At 36.0% G+C, this 18,977-nt stretch overlaps 4 protein-coding genes across 13 annotated transcripts in view; 2 read left to right on the top strand and 2 right to left on the bottom strand.

Moving 5' to 3' along the window:
* Nucleotides 1-3,540, bottom strand: part of megf6b (multiple EGF-like-domains 6b) — a 70,868-nt gene extending 67,328 nt beyond the window's left edge. For 2 of the 7 annotated variants that reach the window (XM_089125354.1, XM_089125353.1), the window contains exon 1: nt 814-1,271. In XM_089125354.1, the coding sequence (XP_088981480.1) occupies nt 814-899 (86 nt within the window). In that variant the 5' untranslated portion in view covers nt 900-1,271. Of the gene's footprint in view, nt 1-813; nt 1,272-2,590 lie in introns of those variants that run through there. The other 5 variants (XM_089125359.1, XM_089125356.1, XM_089125357.1 and 2 more) reach the window with 4 other exon arrangements.
* A 137-nt stretch (nt 3,541-3,677) lies between these two features.
* akr7a3 (aldo-keto reductase family 7, member A3 (aflatoxin aldehyde reductase)) lies at nt 3,678-8,934 on the top strand. Its single transcript, XM_039673866.2, has 7 exons — nt 3,678-4,062; nt 4,867-5,054; nt 5,165-5,269; nt 5,377-5,473; nt 6,503-6,602; nt 6,725-6,854; nt 7,870-8,934. The coding sequence occupies exons 1-7, from the start codon at nt 3,777-3,779 to the stop codon at nt 8,029-8,031; spliced, it is 1,068 nt and encodes a 355-aa protein (XP_039529800.1). The 5' UTR covers nt 3,678-3,776; the 3' UTR covers nt 8,032-8,934.
* On the bottom strand, nt 8,069-12,911 carry mrto4 (MRT4 homolog, ribosome maturation factor). Its single transcript, XM_039673867.2, has 8 exons — nt 12,762-12,911; nt 12,418-12,476; nt 12,118-12,221; nt 11,114-11,195; nt 10,930-10,997; nt 10,585-10,736; nt 9,294-9,370; nt 8,069-8,607 (listed from the first exon to the last, which is right to left on the bottom strand). Exons 1-8 carry the CDS (start codon nt 12,787-12,789, stop codon nt 8,449-8,451), a joined length of 729 nt encoding a protein of 242 aa, XP_039529801.2. The 5' UTR covers nt 12,790-12,911; the 3' UTR covers nt 8,069-8,448.
* A 2,583-nt stretch (nt 12,912-15,494) lies between these two features.
* iffo2b (intermediate filament family orphan 2b) overlaps nt 15,495-18,977 on the top strand; it is a 29,653-nt gene continuing 26,170 nt past the window's right edge. For 2 of the 4 annotated variants that reach the window (XM_039673725.2, XM_089125390.1), the window contains exon 1: nt 15,498-16,390. In XM_039673725.2, coding sequence (XP_039529659.2) covers nt 15,921-16,390 — 470 coding nt within the window. In that variant the 5' untranslated portion in view covers nt 15,498-15,920. Of the gene's footprint in view, nt 16,391-18,977 lie in introns of all 4 variants that reach the window. The other 2 variants (XM_089125389.1, XM_039673726.2) reach the window with 2 other exon arrangements.

Here is an 18,977-nt window from a genome sequence, read left to right as displayed (position 1 = left end):
CATCTCTGCACTAACAGATGACATGATACGCTTGATTTACACCTCAAGTTCCCAGACTGATATATTAGTCACTGTGTAAAAAAAAAAAACGTTTTATTTCCTCAGTTCACATTAAACCTCCAGGCGATTATTTTCATGTGTCGAACTATTGGCACTAGATTTTTGTCTAAGACGTGAATATCTTTAATTACTCATATTAATGTATGTCGCACTAAACTGGCATTAAAAAGCTGGATGCTTCAGTTTCATTCAACTAATGTGCATCAAAACCTATAAACTGCCTACACAGCAATTATTTTATTTATTTATTTTGCAGTCTTGATAGGTTTCCCGTTTATTATGAGTTCCATTAAGTTATGAAAATATTATTTCTGACTGTTCTCTGCACAATCGAAACATTCCATTTTTGTAAACATTTTGGGAACGGTACATTTAAAAGTTCTCAATATAAACAAGCAGTGCGTTTAACGATCGTAGATGTGTATAAATTGCGTTTTTGTTATTACAGAACGTAAATAAAGACTACGTTAAACGGTTCTATTAATGTTACTGGAAGAACGTTTGCTCATAACACTGAAAAAACTGTTCTGCGAGCGTTCCGTTAGCTGGACTGACACAAACAGTATCCCACGTGTTTAATTAATACGCGTAAACATACGCGTCAAAGCGAGTCTCCAATGTGAATAAAACATGTCATTTAACTACACTAACGTAAAAGTGATATAATAAAAGAACGAATATTCATTCATTATAGTGGTCTTCAAAATTATGCAGTGAGGATAATCTAGAAGCGCGCGCAAGACAGTTACTCACATGTGCGGCATCAGGTCTTTCCTAGAACGGGATGCTGCATTAATTCCATGAATTAGAATGATTAAAGAATAAAACAACATATCCATCCTGATTCGCTGTTCTGACTGAGTCCTGCACCTATATAGCACTTAAAAATGTTAAAACAAACTAGTCTGAGTCCATATTAATCCGCGCTCTGGAGAGGACTGAACGCGCGTCAGATACTCTCAGATCCACCTCACACACCAGCTGAGATCCAATGCCCTCAGGACACTCGCTCTTCCTGTAGGAGCAGTGAAGGGAATGTCCTTTGAGAAGAACAGGACAACGACCTAAAGCAGAGGAGCAAACTGAGCTCCTTCAGGATCGCGTTACTCAGCTTGATTTACTGCGACTCTTCAAAGTGCCTGATTCAAAGGGAAACACTTTATTACTCACACAGAGTTCTGAGTCAAATGAGGGTCACTTTGTAACCTTTACACCATTTAGAAACAGCTTCTAATTTGCAATGGAGATATGATGGATTATATAAATCTGAGAGCATATTTACACTTTTTTACTTAAACCTGCAAATAAAGTTGAAAAAAAAAAATGATTTCTGCATTCGAAAGGTACGGAGGCGTATTGCATTCACTTGAAGAAAAAAATCTGCTGTTTATTCATGAGAAAAAATATTTTGCTCTGTTTTTCTGAATTAATGAGTTAATTTTTAATGAAAAAAAAATTTTTGCTCTGCTTTTCTGAATTATTTTTTTTCTCATGAAAAATCAACTCATTAATTCAGAAAAGCAGAGCAAAAACTTTTTTTCATTAAAAATTAACTCATTAATTCAGAAAAACAGAGCAAAAACGTTTTTCATGAAAAATTAACTCATTAATTCAGAAAAACAGAGCAAAAAAAAATTTTCTCATGAAAAATTAACTCATTAATTCAGAAAAGCAGAGCAAAAACTTTTTTCTCACGAAAAATTAACTCATTAATTCAGAAAAACAGAGCAAATTTTTTTTTCTCATGAAAAATTAACTCATTAATTCAGAAAAGCAGAGCAAAAACCTTTTTTCATGAAAAATTAACTCATTAATTCAGAAAAACAGAGCAAAAACTTTTTTTTCATGAAAAATTAACTCATTAATTCAGAAAAACAGAGCAAAAACTTTTTCTCACAAAAAATTAACTTATTAATTCAGAAAAACAGAGCAAAATTTTTTTCTCATGAAAAATTAACTCATTAATTCAGAAAAACAGAGCAAAAACTTTTTCTCACAAAAAATTAACTCATTAATTCAGAAAAACAGAGCAAAATTTTTTTCTCATGAAAAATTAACTCATTAATTCAGAAAAACAGAGCAAAAAAAAAATTTCTCATGAAAAATTAACTCGTTAATTCAGAAAAACAGAGCAATTTTTTTTCTCATGAAAAATTAACTCATTAATTCAGAAAAAAGAGCATTTTTTTTCTCATGAAAAATTAACTTGTTAATTCAGAAAAACAGAGCAATTTTTTTTCTCATGAAAAATTAACTCATTAATTCAGAAAAAAGAGCAATTTTTTTTCTCATGAAAAATTAACTTGTTAATTCAGAAAAACAGAGTAGATTTTTTTTTCTTCAAGTGAATGCAATACGCCTCCGTAGTACGGCAATTCTATAGTGATTTAATGATATACAGCATTTCCACTTCAACCTTTCCTCAATCTTTTTCAGCTGACAACATTTGTAATATTATCAGCATAATAAATGCTATTGTTTTTCAACTTTTTGGGATGCCACTTTATACAGTTAAATTACACTAATTTACCAGAACCTTCACCGTGTGACATCAGAAGTTATTCTCTCACAGGACAGGACTGCCACAGCTGAGCGCGGAGGATGATGGGTCACTGACGTGAGGGCCGGTTCCAGGTCAGCGCCGGGATCAGGGAATCTGGGACAACAGAAGCCGAACACATTCCCAGGGAGCGCTGATCCTCCTCTAGGGGTCAATGCCAACCGGGTTCAACGCCTCTGCCATGATCAGAATGTGCTTTACACACACCTATGAAAACATCTGAGGACATGTGGACGTGTCGCTCCAGGAATATTATGTGGGAATGTTTAACAGAATTCATTAAAAATAGTTATTACACTGTGGAACAACACATTAACATTCCTAAAATGTCAAGAAAGAATACATCTAGGCTACATAATGGATAAATCTAAGGAGTTTTTCCATAACATCTCTCACACAACTGTCACGACTTCACTTCATGAATATAGAAATGTATTTTTTAAGCCAGTAAAAATGAATGACCATAAAGTTTGCTGAACCCCCTGGGTGAGGATCACTGCACAACAGGACTGTTAAAATCAAAGCATATTCGTTTCAGCAGGGAAAAATTAGGATAACACTTTTTTCCACAGTGTTTATATTGGTTTAGGGTTTTATTGGACTTGTTTATTTTAGTTTATATATCAATTACTATAAATTATGCATAATCACATGCAACCAACCCTAAACCAAATCTAAAACTCGTAGTAATATTGATATTAACAATAGGCTAACTATGTACTTACTACTATAGGGTTGGTTAGTGTTAGGTTTGGTTTAGGGTTAGTTGCATGTAATTATGCATAATTTATTAATTGCACTGTAACAAAAGCACTTAAATATATTTGAATAAACAAAATTTTGATGCTGACAAAAGGAAATGTTCTTTCACGTTTGTGTTCTGCTGACATCTTCAGGATACAACGGGAGTTTCATGTGTTCAAAAGAATGATAAGTGATATTTAAAAAAAAAAACTCTTTTTTTGTTACAAGTTATTTTTTTACCAAAGGCATGATGCAAATGACCTTTGAACTTTCAAATGTCCACCTCCCTTATGTTGACCAATAGCATGCAGTCCTCTACGTTTCGGCCCAGATCGGGCACTTTCCCCACAGTCCCTCAGTCCACGCGCGTCCTTCGCCCTGGTAGTGCTTTCCACACTACAGGAAATTTACAATGATGAACTTTGCTACCATAAGAGCCCTGAGTGGAGTTCACCGCGGGATCCGTGCGATTCAAAAACATACATTACACTTTTACCAACACCGCAACATGTCTCAGTCCAAACTCCCCGTCACTCTGCTGGGGTCCATGGCGTTTGGGGGACGCGCGGACGCGCACACGAGCGCGCAGATGGTGCAGGTGTTCTTAGAGCGCGGGCACGATGAGCTGGACACTGCGTTCATGTACAATGACGGACAGGCGGAGACCATCATAGGAGACATGCAACTCCCTTCAACAGGTACAGTTCTTCCTCAACAACAGATATGAGTGCACTGGTGGGTAGATCACATGACACACAGGCACGTGACTTGTTTTTTGTAAGATCGAAGAACCAAACTTAAATGTATATACCAAAATATTCACAGACCGTGCTTAGTAAATTTGTTTATTTTTTTTAAATAAAAAAATTACAAAGTAAAAATGTCATTTGTAAAAGTTCAAGTTCAAATCCATCTTTAGAGGACACTCCCGAAATAAAATAATTTATTTTCTCTGGGGGTTTTATTTATTCATTTATTTACAAAAAAACATATATATTTTTTTTTGTTCATTAAATTAAATATTAAATATTGCGGTTGCTAGAGCTAAAATATTTCATTATAAATGAATTGATGTTTTGTATTTATCATTTATTATTCTATTATTGTCGTTTATTGTAATGTAACTATTTAGTATTTTAATGTATTATTATTATTATTTTAATTCAGATCAATAATATTAAACAGCGTGTCAAACAGCAACAAACCAGATTTTTTTAATTAAAAATAACAAGAAACAATACAAAAATACAAATAAAATAATAATAATGATATATGAAATTATATTTTCACTCATGCCTGTGATTATATATATATATATATATGAAGAGTTCAGATGCAAAAGCCTCTAAATGCCATTTGAAATTTTCTTCTAAAATGACCATTTTTATCAAGCTTGTATATTTAAGTTCAGTAATTTCACTTAAATGACAATTGCCATTTAAGTGAAATTACTGAACTTATATATTATTTATTTTTTTAATCGTGTTTAATGTGTTTATCAGTTCGAATCGCGACTAAAGCAAACCCTTGGGAGGGAAAAACCCTGAAACCAGAGAGTGTGGTGAATCAGCTGGAGACGTCTCTGAAGAGGCTGCGCACACAGTGTGTGGACATCTTTTACCTGCACGCGCCAGACCACCAGAACCCCATCCAACACACACTCGAGGCCTGCAACCGGCTCCATCAGCAGGTGCGTCACACACACACAACTCTACACGTTTGACACATGTCTGACAATCAGGTGAGTTCTTCAGAATGACACAACTCCTCACATAAACTGGCGTGTGTGTTGATGTTTAGGGCAAATTCAAGGAGCTGGGCTTATCAAACTATGCCTCATGGGAAGTGGCAGAAATCTGCTGCATCTGCAAACATAATAACTGGGTGCTTCCTACTGTATATCAAGTAAGAGGAGATATGGATTGATTACAGTCTAAATATAAGGACTAGTATAAAACTAATTTATGAACTGCTATTTGAATGGGTGAGTTTTGATGTGTTCTCTTCTGAAGGGCATGTATAATGCAACCACACGACAAGTGGAGACCGAGCTACTGCCGTGCTTAAGATACTTCGGCATCCGCTTCTATGCTTACAATCCCCTGGCAGGTAATGCGTTTAATATTGCTTTAAATATACTTGCAAACACAATAAATCAGTTCCTATTGAATATTAGACCAAAAGTCAACACACACACACACACACACACACATAAATATCTATCTAGATAGATATATACACATATACATAATATTTATCTATCTTTTTTTAACACACAAATTTTATTTCTATCACTAAGCTCTCAAATCCCCATTTATTCTGCAATGTAAATGACATTGTAAACATTTTTGGAATGAGATATGAGATCAGTCTCGCTTAGACTAATGGTTTTTGCACTGTCTTTTTGCATAATTTGAAAATCAATAAAAAAAGATCTGTTAATGAGAAACTCCCGCACACTATCACAACTTGCATTTAAAAACTTCGTTCTCACGACCTTCATCAGACGTACACAAATTTGCAAACTCATCCCATTTAAAGGAGTAGTTCACTTTTAATAAACTTTGCTGATGATTTACTCACCCCCGTGTCATCCAAGATGTCCATGTCTTTCTTTCTTCAGTCGAAAAGAAATGAAGGTTTTTGATGAAAACATTCCAGGATTTTCTCCATATAATGGACTTCAATGGGGACCAAACGGTCCAAGGTCCAAATGAGAGTTTCAGTGCAGCTTCAAAGGACTTTAAACGATTCCAGACGATGAATAAGGGTCTTATCTAGCGAAACGATCGCTCATTTAATAAATAAATAACAAAGTTTAAGTTTTATAAGCACAAATGCTCGCCTTGCTCTGTTCTGTGATGCACATTCGTGACTCTCCTGTTCAAACTCGTTCATCAAGATGAACGAATCTTTTTTTCGAGTTATGACTCGAAGGGTCCTAGATAAGGTCCTTATTCATCGTCTGGTGTCGTTTAAAGCCCTTTGAAGCTGCGCTGAAACTCTCATTTGGACCTTGAACCGTTTGGACCCCATTGAAGTCCATTATATGGAGTGTATCCAAGTACAAAAAGTAATGTACTTGGATACATACTGATGGCAAGTTGACTTTTCTTTGCATGTGTGCTCCTGTCACAGGTGGGCTCCTCACTGGGAAATATCACTATGAAGATAAAGACGGCTCTCAGCCCGCGGGTCGCTTCTTCGGGAACAGCTGGGCTGGTGCTTACAGGGACAGGTGCATCATCATCATCATCATTAGTCATTCAGTCTCTAGATCGAGTTAGTCTGGCAGAAAGACTTTACTATTATTTAATGTGATCAATGTTACCTGTTTGTGGGGCATGATGTGTATTTCAGATACTGGAAGGAGAGTAGCTTCCAAGGCATCGATGGCGTACAGAAGGCTCTGGAAGAAGCGTACGGCTCGGAGAAACCCACTCTCACTTCAGCTGCTATTCGCTGGATGTATCATCACTCTCATCTGAAGGTGGGAGACATCATCAAACCATATAATGCACATTATTGAGGGCCGTGAGGGAGAGAATACAGTGCGTTCAATTTAATATCAACATATTGGTTGTTCAGCTGACGAAACCTTAATACCGTTGTACTATTACTGATTTGAGTAAATAATATAAGTCAGTGTCACCTTAAAATATAGTGTAACCATTTTTTTTATATATGCATGCATATTAGTTAGTGCATTGTATCAAATGATTAATTTTAATGTAATTAGTACACAAGTTTAAAAAACTTCTGCTGATAATTTACTCATCCCCATGTCATCCAAGATGTCCATGACTTTCTTTCTTCAGTCGAAAAGAAATGAAGGTTTTTGATGAAAACCATATAATGGACTTCAATGGGGTCCAAACGGTTCATGTCCAAATGAGAGTTTCAGTGCAGCTTCAAAGGGCTTTAAACGACACCAGACGATGAATAAGGGTCTTGTCTAGCAAAACGAGCGGCCATTTCAAAAATAAATAAAAAAGTTTAAGTTTTATAAGCTCAAATGCTCACCTTGCTCTGTTCTGTGATGCGCGTTCGTGACTCTCCTGATCAAACTCGTTTCAAGTCATGAAATATTTTAGAAATGGCCCGTCGTTTCACTAGATAAGACCGTTATTCATGATCTGGAATTGTTTAAAGCCCTTTGAAGCTGCACTGAAACCCTCATTTGGACCTTGAACCGTTTGGTCCCCATTGAAGTCCATTATATATAGAGAAAATCCTGGAATGTTTTCATCAAAAACCTTCATTTCTTTTCGACTGAAGAAAGACATGGACATCTTGGATGACATGGGGGTGAGTAAACTATCAAAAAAAAAAGGTGTTTTTAGAAGTGAACTACTATTTTAATATAAAGTGAGACAAAAGTGACTTCCCCCAAAAAAAATTTGTAATCTGTAATCTGCAGTAGTTTGTCGGTCACTTGACTTGACTCGTCCTAAGATAACTGGACTCAGAACGGGATTAAACGGAGATATTTGATGTGTTTGCAGGGGGCTGAGGGTGACGGGGTCATTATCGGGATGTCCAGCATGGATCAGCTGCGTGAGAACCTGACGGCAGCAGCAGAAGGTCCGCTCAAACAGGAAGTCGTGGACGCTTTCAAACACGCCTGGGATTTAGTGGCCCACGAGTGTCCCAACTACTTCCGCTAGACAATTAGAGAAAAAATGAAGCCTGATTTAGAAGAACTAATCCAGAAATCGCTTTATTTTTCTATGGTCAAGTGATAAATTGAGTTGGATGTGCTTCCTAATAAACACAATGACAAAATCAAACCTCTTCCTGAGCTCACCAGCACTTAATGTATTTCATACATGAGAATGCAATCGTGTCTTGATAGATCACTGCGCCGTTTTTCTTCTTGCCTTAAATTTGCTAAATAACTTATTTAACAGTAAGAATAACACACAGATCACGTTTGCCTCAGTCCCGTTCTCTCTGTTCAGTACAGTCGGACACAAACTAGTATTTTTGAAACAGATGACTGAAAGAACACTCAATAAAAACATTTTACAGGTTTATGGTGCATAAAAAACGAACAAATGTTCATGGCAAAAAAAGTCCAGGATTTATTCGCTTCCTTCTCCTTCCTCTGAGTCTTCATCCGCTTCCTCTTTCCTGCTGTCCTCGACGTCCCCATCCGTTAACTTCTCAAAATCCCCGGATTCTGAACTCCACATGCACTTAATCGACAGCTTGAACTCCGCCATCTCGTTTCCAAAGAGTTTCTGATTTGAAAGGCCAAAAACACATCGGTTTAGAATAATGTTATTAAGATTTCAAGATTGAATCCCAGTTAGTCTAGGACATAGGAAAGCTTATCACGGAAAATAGAAAAGATAATTGCGACTTTATCCTTTAATTTACCGTACCTTTACTTCATGATTACCCTTTTTATTTTCTATTCTATGGCACAAACAAACTTCCATAATTATGGACATAATTATTAGACATAATGACATCTATTGTTGTTGTTTCAAATGCATTTCAATCCAAATAAAGATATGTGATATTTATGAATAAACCATCCAGCAATAAATGCGTTTCAAAATTGACTAAGTTTTAATTGAGTCTTTTTGTTCTGTTTTCCAGCTAAAATATTTTAAATTAAATAAATATTGAGAAGAAACAGTGCAAGTTATTACAACTTAAAAACAGTAGACTTCCATAGTATTTTTTTTACTATGGAAGTCAATGGGGTCCAACTGCCTAATTACCGACAATCTTCAAAATATCTTTTGTGTTCAGCGGGAGAAAGAAACTCATTCAGGTTTGAAACAAATTGAGGGTGAGTAATTACAGAATTGTCATTTTTAAGTGAACTACTTTAAATGAAGTTAATTCTGAACAAAAAACTTTACATAGTGCACCTTTAAAAATAGGATTTTAAGCAGTGTATTAATGACAAACTCACCAGAATTCGAGCCTGTTCGGGTGTGAGTGTGTCTCCCTCTTTACACACTACAAAATCCTTTATCAGCGTCACCACCCCTGCACATGGATTGATATTATGTTAGTGCACACTACTTTTTGTCCATTTCAAGTACACTTATGCTCCACTGATAATAGACCATTTCAGATTTCAGTTTATTTTCTTATATATATATATATATATATGAATGCATTCGGTCTTGTTATACAAAAACATTGTGATGATAAGTATTAGGGCTGGGTATTGACACAAATTTCACAATTCGATTCGATTTCGATTCACAAGCTTGCAATTCCATTCGATTCAATATTGATTATCTTGGATATCAGTTACAATAAATGGCAAATTTTCTGAAGGAAATCAAATCTCTCAACTAATGCTCTAAGCTATAGGAGTCTAGTTGGGCTTCATTAGCCTAATATGAAGGTAATAATGAACTGTTTTGTAGCTATACAAACACTTAAATTACACTTATTTATTTTTATAGTAAGAAGATTATATGAAATATAAACATTTAAATGGTGTCTGTCATAAAAACTTGCCAGATTTATTCAAATATGCATTAAATATTGAAGAACATTAAGATTATAATGCATATGTAATATGGTGTATATATTTAGCAAAATGCTCCTCTCTGGAGTTATTTTTTCTAGCTGACTAACGAGTTTATGTGGGTTTTCTGAGGTAAATATGACGATGACATTGATTACAAGCTGTTTAACTGACGTCTTTCCACGGTTGAAACGCTGATTGAGCGAATCAATGTGACATGATACGGATTTGGATAAGTTGTACTCTATCTTTAACACACTTTCAGATGCTCATTCATGTTTATTTGGCGCTGTGACTGGTATTATTAAGCCGGAAGAGAGATCAGCGCTGCTGCTTCTCCAGAGCGATCTCACGCCACAGCGACAAAACACTATTTATGTTTTTGACTTTCTAAAGAAAATGGACGTAATTTGAAAATTGAGACTTTGTTTCATATCAATAGTAACAAACGACAAAGATTATTGTGAGTTTTTGGATGCGCGCAGCCGCAATAGAATGTCCCATTCATTCAAATGAAACAGGATGACTAATCGATTCTTGAGATTTAAGAATCGATATCGGTTTATAAAAACGAGAATCGATTAATATTGAGAAATCGATATTTATTACCCAGCCCTAATAAGTATGAATGTCAAAATTACACAATACCTCATATACGAATGCTTCTTCACAGTCCACACAGAACTCATGTGTGCGAGTCTCTAGTTCAGGAGTGGTTTACCTTTCTTCAAAGCCGTGGGAAGCCCGAGCTGTCTGAGCTGAGGCTCCATCGAGTGTGGAAACTGTTCAAGCGGACCCTCGTCCAGCGTCACCGTCATGGACGCTACGTTTCCCGCGCGAGCGTAATCCATCTCTCTAAACTCACTGAAATATCTGCGGGAGAACAAACACGGTATGAAAAGAACAACACATGAGATCTTATTAAGTGTGTAAGACATCATTTATTTCAATCACACTAGCCAGTATTTCAGTCCATCTGTTTTGAATTCGTGAAAAAGCAGTTTATGCAGAATTATGACAAATCATTTAAGATCATATGAACTGGTGTCCGAGGTTCATTACTTACTCTTGCACCTCTTCTTTGGTTTTGTTTGTGAACAAGACACCGACTTCACCTCTGAGAAACCTGCTCAGCTGAACACAAACACAATCAGTTATATACTGTATATTAGCCAGAGTAAGCCAACACAGTAGATAAATGCATAACATTTGTGCATCAATTATATCATTGATGACATACACTGACATACTTTATGCAGATTATCTTTGTATTCATCAGTCGGTCCTTTACCCAGCGCAATCATCATGACTTTGTTCTTTCCGAAGAAGAACCTGAAACACAAAACCCCAAATCAACATTCATTTCGTAGCCCTCAAACCGTATTCACTTTATAGCCCTTAATCCTGTAATTGTGGACAAATGTTGGGACTCAGGTGTGATCCTAATTTTTATTTATTATAAATGTTATATCACTGTCTTCGATAAAGTTTTGTCTATCCATTTATGGTGTTTTATTTAATTTTGGGGGTATCTTTGAATTTATTTACTTTAAAAAGCACCATATTTTCTATGTAAATTATGCTTATGTTTTATTTTTGTAACTACATTAAAATATTATTCCAATAAGTTCTTAGAGTTAAACCCTAAAGATGAAGTGACTTTGCGGTCACCTGGTGTCTTATTTTGGCTTATTTTAGGATGCTCTAAATTACAGTTTTTCTCATTCATTTCTATGGGTGCCCATTTTTGACCCAAATACAAGATTAAGGAGTTTTTTTCACCCACTTAACATTGTAGAATTGAGTCAAAAAAAAACATTGTGTGTGTTCAGGAGGCAAACTTAGGAAAAGTAGTCAAGTCTTGCACCGCTCAGATCAAGGGAAGTATTTTTTAAAAATAAATCAAAACTATTTTGCCCACATTTGTCCAGAATACGGTTTCAGGGTTAAATAAAGCATAGTAAATCAGCATTAGCATGATGTGTGTGTGTGTGTGTGTGTGTTGGTTTAGTTATACTTGTGAGGGTCAAATGTCCTCACTTACACTGTGAAATATTCTGACAACAAACTAGTGAGGACATTTTACTGGTCCAAACTAGATTAAAATGCTTATAAATCAGCCAAAACATGTTTTTTTATTTTAATCTAGTGTATCACACATGTTTCTGTGATGGGTTGGGATTGGGTTAGGCCAAAATATCATTAACCTGATATGTGTGTGTGTGTGTGTGTGCACAACTGTGAGTGTGTGTACCGGCTGTGTTTCCAGGCCGTCCTGATGTCTTTCAGTTTGTTGTTTCTCATGTTCTCTACTGAGAACACAAACACGTATTTGTAGATGTCTGCACATTTCCGCAGCTGATAAGGTGAGAAAGGGGAAAAAAAGATTTTCATCAATCATTAGGCTATAATAACACAAAGCAAAATGAGTCAGATACAGTCAGATTTTCTTTCTCCATTGAAGCTTCAACATCTCAAAACATGATCATCTGGTATTATTATGGTACATAATACTTGAGTATCACCCAAAAGAGCGATGAAACATCATACTAACCTCTTCAATCAAGTTTTGTTTGGATTCCAACCCTTTCTTGGTAGTTTTGGTTAAAGAAACTGTCGAAAAATAAAGCCAACTATTAACGATTATGACATTAACACATTGGAACACACCCGGCTGCTTCAATAATAACCTAAATAAATGACAGTAATGTAGATTAACGTTACAGTTTAACCATGTATGAGAAACAAGTAGCAAACATTGATTTATTTTAGTACTGTGCCAATTATAACGTTCATACGTTCCACTCTTTAACCACAGCACGAACTAAAGCTCGATTAATTGTAATCTGTGGTGTGTAAAGTTGATGAATAGTAAGTGATAAAACATCAGATTCATACCTTTCTTGTCTCTCTTGGATTTCGGCATGGTGCTCACGTTGTTTTCTTCTTCGCCTGCGGATCTTCCGGCGCTTGAGGAACAGTGAGGAGTCACAGCGCCGACTAGTGGTGCTCGCCGGTGCACTCATGAATATTAGAACACCTCCGAACCAGCAGGAGGCGCAGCACAAGTCAAACACTACAGTATAAAGACAAGTGCTGGACTACACAGGAGATTTTAACATTCTGACGACGATAATCGCTTATTAGTCCATGAAGATAGTTTTTGAAACATTCAAGTTTACAGTTTTTATAGTAGCATAAGCAATTTTTAACATTAGCCTTTGTACAGAGCAAAACACTTCATTTTGTCAATACGCCACAGTACAACACGCACAATAACTAAATAATTAAAATAAATAAACAAATTAAACACAGGCAGGGGTGTCCTAAAGTAATTGCACTTAATTATGCTTCTAGCCTACTTAAATATTATTATTTTTAGTACTTTTATAAGGAAGAAAGATATCCTCTGTTTATTGTAATTAATTAAATGGAATATGTTTTGTTTTTTTCTTCACTTAAATTCTGACACTGATCCCATACACTGTACAACACTGTAAATAAGTTAGGCTAACTCAACTCAAAGTGATTGCTTCAAACCATTTAAGTTTAAAAACAATTGTGAACTTATACGAGTCATATTCTCTCATAATTTAGTGTTGGTTTAGTCAATCATTTTGAGTATATTGAACTTGAATATTTTAAGTTCATTCCATTGTTTAAAAAAAACTGGTTTGAGTTCATTTAATAAATCTAATCAAGTCTAAACAACTATGTAGCTGCTCAAATGGTTTGAGGAAACTGATTGCCATTAAACTCAAATTAATAAAGTTATATAGGCTAAGACAAGGGAAAAACATTGGTATTAAGCAATGATAAAAGGATGCAGTATTGAAAAATCATTTATTTTACAAAAGGTTCTCATGTTGTGAAGATGTTCAGTCAGTCTCCTCACTGTCAAATATACAAAATATACTTATATAATTAATAATATAATTTCTGTATTTTTCCTTTCCCTGTTCACAAATTAAACATGGCATTGCAGGACCAGATCTCAGGCGGATCATTTCAACACGTCATGAATACACCTTTTCCCCAGACGCCTAAAACTCATTAGGAACTGCCTGGTTTTGTTATAGATTAATATGAGAATAGGTGGATTCACGTGGGCAATTAACACTTGAATAAAAGGATTTGTAGCAGACATGATTGCATTCCCAAAAAATGTGATTTTGCATACTTGTACTGTCTATTCAAAACAATTGCAAAAAATTGCACATGATCCTCATAAACCCATGGGTGTTTTCTGCACATGTTCAGATGGCCATCAAGCCAGGGCAGGTTTAATGCTTGTGTAATAATGTCTGATTCAATCAGTGTTTTGGTGAAATGAAAGCACTCCAGCCTTTGTGTTGCCACAACATGCAAAAGTGAAAAAGTCATCCACTCAACGCCTTCTTCTTCAGTGTACTTCAGCTTAAAACTTACTGACAGTGATTTATGGGTTTACCTAATGGCTCATTTACAGTAATGTTGAGTCTGCTTGGTCCTTTTCAACTCAACAGTAATAACTAATTTACATTCACTGAGCTGATTATGTCTTTGCAATGAGCAAGACGTAAAATGTTTATATAATATACAAAGGTTTTAGATTGATTATTATTGTCAATCAATTTAACATTATCAACAATGTTGTACAATTTCTTTTTCAGGATTCTTTGATGAATAGAAATTACTGTAACACTTTTATCCAGCAATGATGGGTTAAATTGATCAAAAGTGACAGTAAAGACATGTTAAAAAAGCTTTCTATTCCGAATAAATACTGTTATTTTGAGCTTTCTAGTCACCAAAGATTGTACACAACTATTTTCAACATTGATATTATGTATTCCTAATGTTTTCCTGAGCAGCAAATAAAATCAGCATATTAGAATGATTTCTGAAGGAATAAATTACATTTATATTCACATAGAAAACATTTTAAATTGCAAAAAATATTTTACAGTATTTTTTTATCAAATAAATACAGCCTTGGTGAGCGACATAGATAGATAGATAGATAGATAGATAGATAGATAGATAGATAGATAGATAGATAGATAGATAGATAGATAGATAGATAGATAGATAGATAGATAGATAGATAGATAGATAGATAGATAGATAACATTTAAAGAACATAAAAATTTTGCATCATACCATTTTTTTAAAGATAAGATTAGCAGGATGGGCGACATCTTTAGTAACATAATAAATCTTTTCTTATCAGTTATTTAAACAAAATCTTTTATTTTATTTAGTTGTTTTTTTTTATTATTTATCTACTGCTTTCTTTTGTTTTATCTCTTATTAAGAGAATTATGGATCATTGCTCAAAGATTGTATTTATATAACTGCAAAAGCGCAACAAAAAAATACAAATACATTTGATTATTAGGCTACAAACAAACAGTGCAAAGCGACAACAACCAGTAAACCCAAAGAAAACGTTTTGTTTTTCTCAACTTCTTAACTTGTTTGTTGGTGCATTTGTGTGTCTTTTAAAAAGGTGCGTCTTTGAAATCGGATTATAATATATAGATTTACAGTATTAAGAAATAAAAAGTGTGCAGTTTGAAGGGGGCGATATTGTCCTGTCCTGTGAGCGCGAGTGCGCGCCTGCGCGTCCCTGGGTGTGTGTGTGTGTGTGTGGCGCTGGTGGGGGCGGAGAGTCCGCTGCGGATCTCCTTCTTTTAGGAGTCTGAAACTCGATCCCGTCCCGCCGGTTGCTATAAAACATCACGGAGTCACCCGGAAGAGTGTGTGTGAATGATATCAGTGTGATCGGGCAGTTTGGAGTTCATTCTTGCGCTATTATCACTGAGATGAGTCGCAGATCTCCAGATGTCCCGGAGTTTCAGGAATGAGCTGACATACACACAGTGTGCTCCGACATTCCTCGCCGTTCCCATGGAGAACATGACGCGTCCTGGAAGGATAGACAGATAATGACCGCATCGCTTGATTCCGCTCGATCGACGAGGGTTTTTTACGCTTGAGAAGAAGACACACCAGCTTCAGAGAGAATCTGAAGGATTTGAACTGAGGTAAAGCGCACTGGTTCTGTATGAAAGCATGAGTTCTTCTCTGTTGTTTGGAGAGGGCTTTCTGGGCGGTGTGGTGAGCGGTGCGCCATCGGACGCGGTGCCCAGAGCTCTGCGCAACGACCTGGGATCCAACATACATGTGCTCAAGACCCTCAACCTGAGGTTCCGCTGCTTCCTCGCCAAAGTCCATGAGCTGGAGAGGAGGAACAAACTCCTGGAGAGCCAGCTGAAGCAAGCCTCCAGTCAGCCGAGGTATCCCGGCTTCTCGTTCACGCGTGAGGTGGCCGTTCAGACCGACTCTCTGGAGTCCAGACTTCCAGGCACCATCTGGAGTTACACGCATATCCTGAGACACGGGGAGCGCGTGAAGGGACCCGGAGTCTCCTGGACACATCCGGACGGGGTCGGGGTCCAAATCGACACCATCACCCCAGAACTGAGAGCCTTGTATAACGTCCTGGCCAAAGTCAAGCGGGAGCGGGATGAGTACAAGAGAAAGTGAGTATACAGATGCTTTGTATAGGCCTGAATGAGTGAGCCTGCTGGTCAACGACTGATTCATTGCAGCAGAATTTCTTGGCAGGTGAACAGCATATATCGAAGGGTCCACACAGGACAATGTATATAAATATTTCAGTCAAATGATTCATCTGACTGGACCTATAAGTTCTTTAAAGATGCAATCACATTATTTCTTTTGCATGTGCATTGCTGATGATTATTAAGATGATCTTGAGCGCGTTTGTTTTTCCATTATATGGTCACCTCTAAATATACCAGCAATGCTCAGTCCTCCTGCAAAACATGCAGCTGTCTTCAGAAATATGAGAACCTCTTTATTTCAGTTGCCCAGTGTTTCAGTCGTTGCATACTGACAATACGGCATACTTTATATTTTCAAATTAGTCAAAGTAAATCAATAGGATGCAATGCAGTAATGAGGCTAATTTTTTGCATTTACAGTAATAAAAATTTGAGGGTAAAATGTGCTGAAAACTACGCTCTTAAAGTGATTATTTTGTTTCATGGATTTTTGCTAAATATAGTTTTGTTCTAATGGTTTTGGAGTGTAACGCGAGACAGACATGATGAAAGATTTCCTGATTTCCATGCAGCCTTTGTAAATGAGATTACAGCTGGATGTTGAATGGGTTTTATTAATGCATGACTTCTGAATGACTTCAAACACCCGTGACCTCAGAGGAGCCGCGTGAATGTGTGTGTGTGTGTGTGTGCCCTCTTTGCCCAAGCATGTGCTGACTCACTAGTAAATACTGCTGCCTTATCCTTCAGAAAAGCTACAACAATGAGCTCAAAATGAAGGCGAGCGGAGAGGAAACGTGTGTGTGAATCACATCCTGGTCCTCCTGTGTGTGATTCACAGCCCTGTTTAACACTGTTGTGGGCTTGTCTTTGTCTTCCGATGGCCATGACCTCACACAGGCCCCCTTAAAATGGGCCACGGACAAGTTAGGATATGAAATGATGACAATATCTTTGTTTTTTGTAAGAGATTTGTATGTTCTACAGGAAGTTTACCAACCATTTATAAATGAAACTTCTTATAGTTATTATGCCTTTTTAAAGGCTCCTAATTTTGTTTTGCAGGTCTCCTACTTCAAAAGGTTTATAGTAGGGCTGTCAAACGATTAATCGCGATTAATCCAAAATAAAAGTTTGTGTTTGCATAATATATGTGGGTGCACTGTGTATAATTATTTTGTATATATATAAATACACACACATGCATGTATATTTAAGAAAAAAAATATTATTTATTATAAAATATTTATATTTATATATAATATAAATTGTATTTAAATCTATATACAGTATTTACATGAAAATATTTCTTAAATATATACAAGCATGTGTGTGTATTTATATATATATATATATATAAAATAATTATACACAGTGCACCCACATATATTATGTAAACACAGACTTTTATTTTGGATGCGATTAATCGCGAATTTGTGCTTTGTTCCTTTTTTGGATAAAAGCGTCTTCTACATATGCAGCCTAATAAAATGTTAAAATAATGATGATTGTTATTATTATTTGCGGATACGGAGTTTTTGCGAAATGGATGTGTTGCCAATGTGCGTATTTTCAATGGGCAATTTCAGTTTGAAGGGTGATGGAAACGCGCCTACTTACCACTGCGTTTTATTTCTATAAATTAATTTAGTTTCAAATGGGGTCCAACCAGTTATTAGCTAAAGGTGTTAAAAATTAACTCTGTATCTCGAGGTTGCGGCGCGCACACATGGTTAACCGAGTATAAACCGATAAGGGCCTCGCTTAACGGTTATTGAAAAACTTGAAAACGTGCAGCCCTAATCGCGATTAATCGTTTGATAGCCCTAGTTTATGCATCAAAGGCCAAAAAAACACTTTCATTTTCTCTATTGAGTGTGTGTTTGTTATCATTGTAACATATATAAGGCCACTTTTCAGTCTGTAATATGCCTCAATATATTCTGAATATATTATGTACAGTATGGGGATTTTTCTCAGCAAATAGTGATGCATGCAATTATTTGCATCTACTTATTGGTAATTGTATATTATGAAGTAAATTTGATTTTAAAATGTAGTCATTTGATATTCCCATTCCAGAGCATCATGATTGAATTTGATAATCTCTGTGAAATTGGTTTCCTCTTGGTCTCGTTGACATACAGGTGCTTCTGGTTATGTAATGCAATTATGATTGTGCACTTAGAAAAGTAATAACACATGCATAATTAAAGGTAAACTTCCCTCTGAAGTTGAATACTTAGTGAAATTAATATGAGCAATTGTATTTGGGATGCTGGACTGCTAATCCTGTTACTAATCAACCATATTTTAGTTGTCTGTCTTTTAAAAAAGCGACATTTCTCATAAAGAATGTGCTTGTTGAATGAGACATTCACAATACTGCACCATTCAGAGAAAGACGACGTTAGTGTCTTTGCACTGCGTGAAAATCCATGTGCAATGATTGGTCAAACCCGCTGAGTTTGTGAAGATTATTGATTTCCTATAGACACTTCAGTGACATTTCTCTTCCGCCGCTCCACCAATAAAACAGTGT

This window comes from Pimephales promelas, chromosome 21, assembly GCF_988280905.1.
Source record: "Pimephales promelas chromosome 21, fPimPro1.hap1.1, whole genome shotgun sequence".
NCBI classification, from domain to species: Eukaryota; Metazoa; Chordata; class Actinopteri; order Cypriniformes; family Leuciscidae; genus Pimephales; species Pimephales promelas.
Note: the sequence above shows the minus strand (reverse complement) of the source record. Positions and strands in the feature narration are given on the sequence as shown.